Below are 12,771 nucleotides of genomic sequence, written 5' to 3' on the forward strand. Positions count from 1 at the left end.
TTGGTAGAGGGAATGGACAGGAAACCTTTTAGGTGGGGACCCATCTTCATCTGAAGGAGGTCCCGGATCGAGATGTCCTATGCATTCCCTTCACAGATGCTGCCTAACCTGTTGAGTTTTTTTCCAGCACTTGTGTTTTGCTCCATAGCTTTGGTATATGATCAGCAATGTATCAACGATTTCCAGGACACTTTCTGCAGTGCTAGGAGATGTAGCTTATAATGTCCTGGTAATTTGTCAGCCTTTAACTCCCTTTGTTTTCGCTTGCACTAGTTCTTTAGAGGGCGGCACGGTGACGCATCGGTAGAGTTGCTGCCTTACAGCGAATGCAGTGCCGGAGACTCAGGTTCGATCCTGACTACGGGCGCCGTCTGTACGGAGTTTGTACGTTCTCCCCGTGACCTGCGTGGGTTTTCTCCGAGATCTTCAGTTTCCTCCCACACTCCAAAGACGTATGGGTATGTAGGTTAATTGGCTGGGCAAATGTAAAAATTGTCCCTAGTGTGTGTAGGATAGTGTTAGTGTGTGGGCATCACTGGGCGGCGCGGACCCGGTGGGCCGAAGGGCCTGTTTCTGCGCTGTATCTCTAAATCTAAAAATTTACTAATAATTATTTCCACCAATTACACCCTCTCACTTGATCCCAGTTTCCCTCACATAACTGAGAGGTTATTTGTATCCTTTTTCGTTGAGATAGAACCAGTTGTGTGTTTAAACGTTCTGCCATTTCTTTGTTCCAAATTTAATGTTACCGCATTCTGACTGCTGTCTAGGTCACCTCCATTTGGTTTCATTAATCTTTTTCTCTTCACACATTTATAAATGCTTTCAGAATGTGTTTGTATCCCTGCAAGTCAACTCTCAGATTCCAAATTCCCTTTCATTATCAATCTTCTTTTGTCCGGAATTATAAAACTGCTCCCAATCCTGAGGCCTTCTGCATATTCTGGCAATCTTTTTGAATGAAAAATATTACCTGACAAAAAAAAACAATTTCCCGACTTATTTTTGAGCCAGAAAGGAATAAATAATTGAAGTAATTTATGTATACTTTCTTTAATTGTCATCAATTTACTCACAATTGCCATTTCTTGTCCGTCAAACAATTCTCAATCCACCTCAATGGATAACCTTCAATTTCGTGCTTCAGTTTCATACACAAATCACAATTGTCCGTCTACTGTCAACAAATACTGTGAAGTTTCCCTATCTATCAATGCTAACTCATGCCTTATAACTTCCTTTGTTCAGATTCAGGAACCTAGTTTCTGATTTTACTGCATTGCCAAATAATCTATAAAACATTTGGAGTCAGTGCTGTTCATCAATCATAGAACTGAGTTTCGGAATGGGATTACACAAAGATGCTGCCATATCACGTGCTTTGTATCAAGGATTGATGATGAAAGCAGTGTGATAATAGTTATTTTACATTTTAACCACATTTGAATACCATATCTTCACTTAACATCAAGTTTATAATGTAAGTGAACTAAACATATACACTTGTGCCTGTTAACTTTCTTACAGTGAGGAGAGGACTGGAGGAGACTCACTGTGATGGATGTTTCTTTTTTTTGTGTGTTGGTTGGGGGCTGTGTAATTTGCCTATTTTAATGGTTTTATTGTGTAATTTGCCTATTTTAATGCTTTTATTGTTGGACTGTGGGTGACTGAATTTCGTCCAAAAAACTTGTTTTTTGGATGACAAATAAAGATATCTTGAATCTTGATCTTGAATCTTAAAAGTTCTTTTGAAAAAAGGAACCAAATTATTTCAAAATGTTGATTGCTTGACATTTGTGTTTTTCTTTTTCTTCTCTGTAACCAATTTCAATTTTTTACCAACTTAGTCTCAGAGAATCATACATTGTGATAACATTCCCATTGGCCTACTGAGACCATGGTTGGCCATTAACCTTCTTAACCTTAATGTAGAACATAAAGTGCTGGAGTACCTAGGCAGATCAGGTAGCATCTCTGGAGGACATGGAGAGGTGACATTTTGGGTCGGGATCTTCTTCAAACTGATTGTAATGGGACGGGGAAGGGTGAGGGAGGAGGGGGAGAAAGATGGAAAAGAGGTTAGGGCAGGACAAAGCCTGGCAAATGATATGGATACAGGTGAAAGGGGGGCGGGGGGGGGGGGGGGGGGGTTGATGGGCTTCATAGAGCCAGAGAGTGATACAGTGAGGAAACAGGCCCTTCGACCCAACTTGCCCACACCGGCCAACATGTCCCAGCTACACTAGTGGACAAAGGCTAGTCCCTAGGGTTACCAACTTTCTCACTCCCAAATAAGGGACAAGAGGTGGCGTCACCGTCCTGCGCGACCTCACCCAGTCAGCGGCCACGTGCTCCCGCTCCACCAATGGTGGCCGCCCAGGCCGGGAGGCGGGTTGCTATGCAACCTCCGTTAGGCGCTGCCCGGGCCTCCGGGCCTACAGTGTCCGGGCCTACAGCGCTTCCCCAGGCCTACAGCGCCTCCACAGGCCTACACCCCACCCCCCGGGTCTAACATGGGACAAGGGCGGTCCTGTACGGGACAAACCAATTTAGCCCAATATACGGGATGTCCCGGCTAACACATGACACTTGGCAACGCTGCCAACATTTTACACCTCACATGAATTCCAAAACTCTCTTCTTTCATGGTGTTAAAATTATCTCCATCTCAACGCTAGTGCAAGAGGAAATGCTGTCCAATATGAATTGACAACAAATAGTAGTTTGTGATGCAGAGCACTGGGTATTTTTGATGACATCTCAATCACTGTATCAAACTCGAACTAACTCAGACAAAACACTTCTAAAATAGTTGCAGACAAATAGACTGGCCATCATCCAATTTCTCATTGTAACACATTTAATGAGACTAGTAACTCATGAACTGTCAAACATGTCGATTTTGGTATATATCTTGTTCATGTTTAGATTAGTTTAGAGATGCAGCATGGAAACGGGCCCTTCGGCCCACTGAGTCTCCGCCAACAATCACCCGTTCGCCCTCTATATTAGCCCACGTTCCCATCCACTCCCTACGCACTAGGAACTATTTCACAGGGGCAAATTATCCTACAAACTCACAAATCTTTGGGTTTTGGGGAGGAAGCCAGAGCACCTGGGGAAACCAGAGCACCTGGGGAAACCAGAACACCTGGATGAAAACCACCTGCTGCCAGGACAACGTGAAAACTCCACACAGGCAGCATCCGAGGACACCAATCACAGCGATCCAGACCTGAATCAAACCCAGGTCTCTGGCATTGTGAGGCAGCAGCTCTACCATGATTAAACTTTGCAGATCAGTTTGACTGCACTCATTCTAGAGAAAGTGGTGGCAGAATATGTAACTGTACAGATATATAAAGTTTCAAAATGAAATGCAACTGAAGCATTTAAAATCATGCAGAATTTACAGCAGGTATGTAGTTAGTTCAATATGTCAGGGGAATTAATGCTCGACATGAGATTTATTTCACCTTAGTTCATCACATCCATGCACCAATAAATAAAATCTGTGGCGTAACACCTAAACGAAGATTGTACAGGGGGGGATATGGTACAATTGACTGGTATTCATGCAAAAGTGCAAGTCCGAGTGACATCCTTACACTGCAATTACACTGCCAATTTTGCACCATCCTCATGAGCCTCATAAACATTGGAATGCAAGAATTATGAACTGCGGCACTCAGAGGTAAGGTATAGGAAGCTCTAGATAGGAAATTGGAAATAATGCTTAACTGCAATTCTTCAGAAGTTAACTCCAGGAGGTAATTCAATTTTTTTTTCTTCATGGTTTCTCGCCTTAGGGTCTGGATACGAATGTCTGTGACACAAAGCCTTAACTCAAGTTATCGAAACAGCAGATTGTAAGGGGAAGTGATGAGAGGGTGGCACAGCTGAAGGTTTCCTGCCTTACAGCGCCAGAGACTTGGGTTTGATCCTGACGACAGGTGCTGTCTGTACGGAGTTTGTACGTTCCCCCTGTGATGGCACGGGCTTTTCTCCGGGTGCTCCAGTTTCCTCCCACACTCCAAAGACGCACGGGTTTGTAGGTTAATTGTCTGTGAAATTGAAAATTGTCCCTGGTGTGTCGGATAGTGCTAGTGTATTGAGGGCGTGCAGCGTAGGTTTACTAGGTTAATTCCCGGAATGGCGCGACTGTCATATGTTGAAAGACTGGAGCGACTAGGCTTGTATACACTGGAATTTAGAAGGATGAGAGGGGATCTTATCGAAACGTATAAGATTATTAAGGGGTTGGACACGTCAGAGGCAGGAAACGTGTTCCCAATGTTGGGGCAGTCCAGAACAAGGGGCCACAGTTTAAGAATAAGGGGTAGGCCATTTAGAACTGAGATGAGGAAAAACTTTTTCAGTCAGAGAGTTGTGAATCTGTGGAATTCTCTGCCTCAGAAGGCAGTGGAGGCCAATTCTCTGAATGCATTCAAGAGAGAGCTGGATAGAGCTCTTAAGGATAGCGGAGTCAGGGGAGAAGGCAGGAACGGGGTACTGATTGAGAATGATCAGCCATGATCACATTGAATGGCGGTGCTGGCTCGAAGGGCCGAATGGCCTCCTCCTGCACCTATTGTCTGTTGTCTGTTGTATGTGACGATTGCTGGTCTGCGAAGACTCGGTGGGCCGAATGGCCTGTTTCTGCGCTGAATCTCTAAAAGTCTAAAGCAGTTTAAAAATAGAGAGGGAGCTTAGGGTAGGCTGGGATGGTAAAGCTGGAAGCAGGACAGCTTGTAGGTCTGGATGAGTAACAACTCTGGTCACAAGATGTATTGTGCAGATAGTAACCACATGTATCTTCAGCCCATTTTATTAACCAACATGGATTTACATAAAAACGATACAAAAATAAAGGTAAATGGTTTGGTTTAAAGTTTCTCATGATGGACCTGCCTCCTTATGTCTCTTATAAAACAGGTTGTGGTCAGATCGGTTTACTCACTTTTTTTGTGATTAAAATCACCCCCAGAGGATGCATCGGAAAGGAAACTCCAGATGCTGGTTTAAATCAAAGGTAGACTCAAAATGCTGGAGTAACTCAGCGGGTCAGGCAGCATCTCTGGAGAGAAGGAATGGGTGACGTTTCGGGTAGAGACCCTTGAAGGGTCTATCCTTAAGAGCTCTATCTAGCTCTCTCTTGAATGCATTCAGAGAATTGGCCTCCAATGCCTTCTGAGGCAGAGAATTCCACAGATTCACAACTCTCTGACGGTCTACCCCAGAGATGCATGTGGGTTCCACCTGTATGATTTGGTCTTGAGGCAAGACCTTGTAAACCTTCTTCATTAGCTGTTATGTCACCTTTAGTACAACTACAAGTGCCCACAGTAAATATTTTACACTTTAAAACTGACACATTCAAAAATCTCGACCATCTGTTTGACCATCTTTATAGTTCCAAAATGAGGTGCCAATTTTCTTTAAGTCCTTGAAAAGATTGGTTTGGCAGTTGGACTTTAAGACTCAAGCAGAGATTATGGTTGAAATCACCTTAAAACCAGCCTTTGCAACCTTAATATAACTAGATCAGTACCAAGCCAATATTTTACTCTTATAGAATTGAAACATTCAAAACCATTTTGTTTGATGGCAAGACTTTTCACGTTAGTGCTTCTGACATCTTCTTTTCTCCTTATCCAGCATTTCCTGACTCTTCCAGATGTCTTCCCGACTCTTATACTCAATGCCCCAACCAATGAAAGCAAGCATATCATAGAAACATAGAAAATAGGTGCAGGAGTAGGCCATTCGGCCCTTCGAGCCTGCACCGTCATTCAATATGATCATGGCTGATCATCCAGCTCAGTAGCCTGTACCTGCCTTCTCTCCATACCCCCTGATCCCTTTAGCAAAAAGGGCCACATCTAACTCCCTATTAAATATAGCCAATGAACTGGCCTCAACTACCTTCTGTGGCAGAGAATTCCACAGACTCACCACTCTGTGTGAAGAAATGTTTTCTCATCTCGGTCCTAAAAGACTTCCCCCTTATCCTTAAGCTGTGACCCCTGGTTCTGGACTCCCCCAACATCGGGTACAATCTTCCCGCATCTAGCCTCTCCAACCCCTTAAGAATTTTATATGTTTCTATAAGATCCCCCCTCAGTCTTCTAAATTCCAGCGAGTACAAGCCCAGTCTATCCAGTCTTTCCTCATATGCAAGTCCCGCCATCCCAGGGATTAATCTGGTGAACCTTCTCTGTACTCCCTCTAAGGCAAGAACGTCTTTCCTCAGGTTAGGAGACCAAAACTGCACACAATACTCCAGGTGCGGTCTCACCAAGGCCCTGTACAACTGCAGCAGAACCTCCCTGCTCCTAAACTCAAATCCTCTTGCTATGAATGCCAACATACCATTCGCTTTCTTCACTGCCTGCTGCACCTGCATGCTTGCTTTCAATGACTGGTGCACCATGACACCCAGGTCACGTTGCATCTCCCCTTCTGCCAATCGGTCACCATTCAGGTAATACTCTGCTTTCCTGTTCTTGCCGCCAAAGTGGATAACCTCACATTTATCCACATTATATTGCATCTGCCCTGCATTTGCCCACTCGCCTAATCTATCCAAGTCACTCTGCATCCTCCTAGCATCCTCCTCGCAGCTAACACTGCCATCCAGCTTCGTGTCATCCGCAAACTTAGAGATGTTGCATTCAATTCCCTCGTCCAAATCATTAATATACACTGTAAATAACTGGGGTCCCAGCACTGAGCCTTGCGGTACCCCACTAGTCACTGCCTGCCATTCCGAAAAGGACCCGTTTATTCCTACTCTTTGCTTCCTGTCCGCCAACCAATTTTCTATCCACCTCAAAACTGAACCCTCAATACCGTGTGCTTTAAGTTTGTACACCAATCTCCTATGTGGGACCTTGTCGAAGGTCTTCTGAAAGTCCAGATATAACACATCGACTGGTTCTCCCTTATCCACTCTACTAGTTACATCCTCGAAAAATTCTATAAGATTCGTCAGACATGATTTGCCTTTGGTAAATCCATGCTGACTTTGTCCGATGATTTCACCACTTTCCAAATGTGATGCTATCACATCTTTAATAACTGTCTTTACCGTCTTTACCACGCTGTCTACTTGTGTTGCCATTTTCAGGGAGTTAGATCCCTCCGAACATCAATGATGCAATTTACCCATTAAATGGATACTTTCCCCTTGCATTCGACAGCCCAAAGTGCAAAGCTCACACTAAACTCCAACCGCAACTTCTCTTCACATTTCTACAGCTGATTATATCCTGCTGTAAACTGTGAAAACCTTCCTCACAGTCTACAACCACAGCAATTTTGGTGTCATCTGCAAACTTACTAACTAACCTATCTGTCTTTATGTCCAAGTCGTTTACGTAAATATATCACAAACCAAAGGTCTGAGCACAGATAACTATGAACTCCACTGACCTCAGCCTCCAGGCTGAATGTTGTCCATAAACCACACCCCTCAACCTTCTATTAGTTTTAAGTTCTAGAGAGAAGACATGTCCGTTTTAAATCAATAGACAATAGACAATAGGTGCAGGAGGAGGCCATTCGGCCCTTCGAGCCAGCACCACCATTCAACGTGATCATGGCTGATCATTCTCAATCAGTACCCCATTCCTGCCTTCTCCCCATACCTCCTGACTCCGCTATCCTTAAGAGCTCTATCCAGCTTTCTCTTGAATGCATTTATATATGACCATCAATGTTATTCCCATGCATCTTGATCTTCTGGATCAGCCTACCATGACGGAACTTCATCAAATGCTTTACCACAATCCATCACTTTCACTTTCATCGCCTTCTCTAAAAACTCGATCATTAGTAGGACACGACCTGTCGCATACAAGGCCATGCTGACTGTCCCTAATTCATCCATTCTCTTCCAAATGGGAGCAAATCCTATCCTGAAGAATCCTCGCCAATAGTTTCCCGACCACTGACGTGAAGCTCACCCATCTAGAATTCCCTAGATTCCCTTTACTTTCCTTCTTAAATAAAGGAACAACGCCAGCTCCTCTCGAGTCCTCTGGGACTTCGCTTGTGTGGCTAGAGAAGACTCAAAGATCTTCGTCAAAGCTCCTGCAATCTCCTCTCTTGCCTCTCTCAATAACCTGGGGTAGATCCCATCAACCCTGGGGATTTATCCACCTTAATGCTCTCAAGAACCCCAACACCTCCTCCTTTTCAATCTCAAACTGCCCTTGTACGCTAATATTCTCCACCCTGAACAAATGGAATGCTATCTATCCTTGCTACTCATAAAGCATGTATCCGCAAGTATAACTGGGACACCGATGAAGAATGAACATATCATTCAAAAGTTAAAATCCACTGCTTACATGGAGAACTTTCATTAGCAGGACGAGTTCATTTAAAATCTCAACATCACAAACAACTCACAAAAATTCATGTCAAATTGAAGAATCCAGTACAATCAGTTCAATTCTGCTTCTGCTGTCTCTGTTTGTTGTCGTTCGCCTCGGGGTGAAACTAGATTGGCAGCTGACCTACAAGCAACACCTTGAAGTTCTCCGTGCTAAAGTCTCTGCACGGAACAACCTCCTACGTTGCTTGGCCGGATCGTCATGGGGCGCCAGGACATCTACTCTTCGACCCAGTGCTCTTGCACTCATGCACAGCGCCGCTGAGTACGCCGCCCCAGCATGGTGCCGCAGCACTCATACTAGCAAGCTAGACGCCACCCTCAACGACACCATGCGGATCATCATTGGCTGCCTACGCCCTACTCCGACGGATCTCCTGCCGGTGCTCGCAGGTATCGCACCCGCCAAGCTTCGCAGAGAGTTCTTCACTCATAGGCTGGTGTGCAAGGCCCCATCGGACGGCAAGCATCCTTTGCACCACCTCGCCCAGGATTCACAGCAACTGGGACCTCAACGCCTGTCATCTCGTCACCCTTTCTCCCGTCATGCAGCGACCCTCTGTGGCTCCGGTTTCAACATACTAGGAGCATGGAGAACCAGCTGGGAACAGACATCGTCACCTCCTCAATTCACTGTCGCACTGAACCACAGCCCCACCCGGCTCGGACATGCCCCGCAAAGAGTGGGTCGCCCTGAACCGGCTCCGCACAGGGGTCGGCCGGTTCAACGCCAACATGCATCGTTGGGGGTTGCGTCCATCAGCAGCCTGCGTGTGTGGAGCAGACCAGCAAACAGCGCAGCACGTCATTTTCGACTGCAATGTCCTCCGTCCCCCTGGTGGAGGGGTAGACCTCATGGCCCTCGACAACAACACATTGCACTGGCTACAGCGCCTGGAGGGCGTTACATAATTTCTGCTGCCTCAAACACAAGAAGAAGAAGAACAGTTCAATCTTTAATCTCACCTCCATGTCCTTGTTCTTCTCTTTGTTCTTGCTTGTTGAGCTTCTTCCATTACTGGAGGTTTCCTTTGCCGGCACGACTGAGATCTGCTGTAGCGGCATGTTCCTGCAGAGGCTACTGATAGCGACCAGCTTTGATGGATGCTTTATAACCACAGCTCAATCATCTGCATGATTGGCCACGTCTTATTTCTGTCAGACTTTGTTCTGTGAAGAAATCAAGTAAACCCGGATATAACATACTTTTCTTCACACGTTGAAGGCTGTGCACTTGTGTCCCACAATTACTTTGCTGCCAACGTTTAACGCACCAGACATGATGCTCAGGAAAAAAAAATTAAAATCCTCGCTCCTTTCTATGTTTCTATGTTTCTCCCCGAATTCTAACCGAATGGAGTCGAATTTGGCTCAAGTCATAAATCAGCCATTCAGCCATTGGAGTCCCAGGGTGCATTTTATAAGTCAACTGGATTTCTATGGCTTCTACTAACTGCCATGGAAACACAGGCAAACGCGGTCTCTCAGGCACCTATTAGAACATGCTTCCGTGAATGGAAAACAACTCCGACATTTTCAGTGGCTGCTGCTGCTCAACTGATTCCCCCCCCCCCCCCCCCCCCCCCCCGGAGTTTCCCCAAGTGGTTGGAGATATAGCAACTGCGTAAATAGGCAGGAGGCAGAAAGGCTTAAGTGTCCCATTTATCCCATCCTTCCTTCTGCAGAAGTGCACGCATTTAATCTGCTTTCGGACACTGCGATGGGAATGGCCTGGCCGTGCTCCGAAGTAGCACTGGATGAGCGTGAAATAAAAAGGAATCAGGGATAAGCCGTTAAGTGCTTATTACCTATGCATGGCCTACTGAACAAATGTTCACTTAATAAAAATTTAAGCTCCCCTTGATCCTTTCGGCAATGCGGTGCCAACTGATGACTGATGTTTAAACTTCAAAAATATGTCGTGCCATTAATAACTTCAAACCATTCCACGCACTGTGACATCACCACCCTTTTTTTGCCATTTTATAACTAGTTCTTCTTCCCGTCAGTTTCTCCCCAGTCCCTCAGCAAGCAAGCACCCTGGTAGAAATAGCTAGGATAACGTAGGGTGGCACAGTGACACACATCGCTGCTAGAGCTGCTGCCTGACTGTGCCACAGACCCTAGTTCGATCCTGACCCCAGGTGCTGTGTGTGGAGTTTTCACATTCTCCCTGTATCCGTGCGGGTTTCCTTGGTGTGCTCAGGTTTTCCTCCCACAGCCAGAAGAATTCCAGGAATAAGTGGGTTTGCAAATGACGAGCGTTTGACAGCACTGGGCCTATACTCGCTGGAGTTTAGAAGGTTGAGGGGGGACCTCATTGCAAGTTACAGAATAATGAAAGGCATAGATAGAGTGGATGATGTGGAAAGGATGTTTCCACTGGTGGGAGACTCTCGGACCAGAGGTCATAGCCTTAGAATTAAAGGGCGCTCTTTTCGAAATGAGGCAGGGAGAAACCTCTTTGCTCAGAGAGCAGTTAATCTGTGGAACTCATTGCCACAGAGGGCTGTGGAGGCCAAGTCAGTGGATATTTTCAAGGCAGAGATAGACAAATTCTTGATTAGAATGGGTGTCAAGGGTTATGGGGAGAAGGCAGGAAAATGGGATTAGGAGGCAGAGATCAGCCATGATTGAATGGCGGAGTAGACCTATTTCTACCCCTATAACTTGTGAACTTGTGTGAACCTGCGGGTCAGTAGGTTAAATGACATCTGTATATTAGGGAGCAGTTGTGAAATTAGAATAAGATGGAACTAGTGTGAACAGGTGATCGATGGTTGGCATGAACTTAGTGGGCTGAAGAGCCTGGATCTTCCAATCAATCAATGAAACCTACCTACGTGTATTGCATTTAAACTCATCGAAGTGAACAACATTTGTACAAGGTATGACAGAGTGGATGCCTCCTGGGCTAACGAATCTAGAACTAGTTGTCACAGTCACAAAACAAGAGATTATTTAGGATTGAAATAAGGCAAAGTTTCTTGGCTCAAATGGTTGACTTCCGCAGAGGGTTGTGGAAGCAGTCAATGACTGGATTCAAAACAGCAATGGTGGACCTTGGGACATGGAAGAAATTGAAGACATCGGGAACTACAGGCCAGTGAATTTAACATCTGCAGTTGGAAAGTTACTTGAGAGTATTCTGAGGGAAAAGATAAACATGCATTTAGATGGACAGGGGCTGATTCGGGAGAGTCAGCATGGTTTTGTACGCGGGAAATCTTGTCTCACAAATCTGATGGAGTTGTTTGAAGATGTGACCAAAAAGGTCGATGAGGGCAGAGCTGTAGATGTTGTGTAGGTTTAGCACTGAGTCCACGCCAACCAGCGATCCCTGCACTCTAACACTATCCTACGCACACTCGGGACAATTAAAAATTTTACTAAGCCCATTAGCCAACAACCTTGCATGTCTTTGGACTGCTGCCTTACAGCATTGTTGTGCCTTATAGCACCAGAGGTAAGGGTCTGATCTCGACTACGGGTGCTGACTGTACGGAGTTTGTACGTTCTCTCCATGAACGCGTGGCTTTTCTCAGAGATCTTCAGTTTCCTCTCAACACTCGAAAGTCGTACACGTTTCTAGGTTCATTGGCTCGGTATAAATATAAATTGGCCCCAGTGTGTGTCGGGCAGTGTTAATATGTGGGGATCGTTGGTCGGCGTGGACTCGGCGGACCGAAGGGTCTGTTTCCACGCTGTAGCTCTAAACTAAACTAAAAATGATTCTTTGTAGGATTATGGTGATAGGGAAGGTCCCAGTGCTTCAACAAAATATAATTTACTGGGCTAAATGGATATCTATAATATTCCCTTTACAATAACCTGCTCAGTGTTCCGTGGTCGTGAGCATGACTCATGATCGGGCATCCATTTGGTCCATATTTCATTGTCACTCGACAGCTTGACAAGACGAAATGTTTCATGAGGTGCACTGTAACCAATGCTACCCCAACCCTGCAAACCCAAGGAAAGACTGCTCATCCCTATAATCCAACTTGTCTATCCATATCCAAGTGTTAGTCTAAATTTCAACTTCATATTGGGACCAGTGACCAAACTCCCCCCACACCACTTCCCCACCTCCCTCCACTCCCTCCCTTTGAACCAAAGATAATAGAGCAGAGCAAGATAGACCACTCGACCCTAAAAACCGTAGTATGTCATGGCGCCATTTTAGTAGGCAGAAACATTTACAAGGAAAAATACCAAAAATCTGTGAATTGATAGAGGAGATATATTCTGCATTTTCACGGTATCATCACACATACTGTTCCCCCAAAACATTGATTACACTGCGGGAGGCATAGCGAACGGCGGGTTTTGCTTACTAAAATGGCGGACGTTACGCTCTGTTGCGT

At 45.3% G+C, this 12,771-nt stretch overlaps 1 protein-coding gene across 2 annotated transcripts in view; it reads right to left on the reverse strand.

Annotated features, from left to right (window-relative positions):
- LOC144597435 (E3 ubiquitin-protein ligase MARCHF1-like) overlaps nt 1-12,771 on the reverse strand; it is a 393,741-nt gene that overhangs the window by 207,339 nt on the left and 173,631 nt on the right. For both annotated transcript variants that reach the window (XM_078406851.1, XM_078406831.1), the window contains exon 2: nt 9,371-9,574. In XM_078406851.1, the coding sequence (XP_078262977.1) occupies nt 9,371-9,469 (99 nt within the window). In that variant the 5' untranslated portion in view covers nt 9,470-9,574. The remainder of the gene's footprint in view (nt 1-9,370; nt 9,575-12,771) is intronic.

Source organism: Rhinoraja longicauda, chromosome 1 (genome assembly GCF_053455715.1).
Source record: "Rhinoraja longicauda isolate Sanriku21f chromosome 1, sRhiLon1.1, whole genome shotgun sequence".
Classification (NCBI taxonomy): domain Eukaryota; kingdom Metazoa; phylum Chordata; class Chondrichthyes; order Rajiformes; family Arhynchobatidae; genus Rhinoraja; species Rhinoraja longicauda.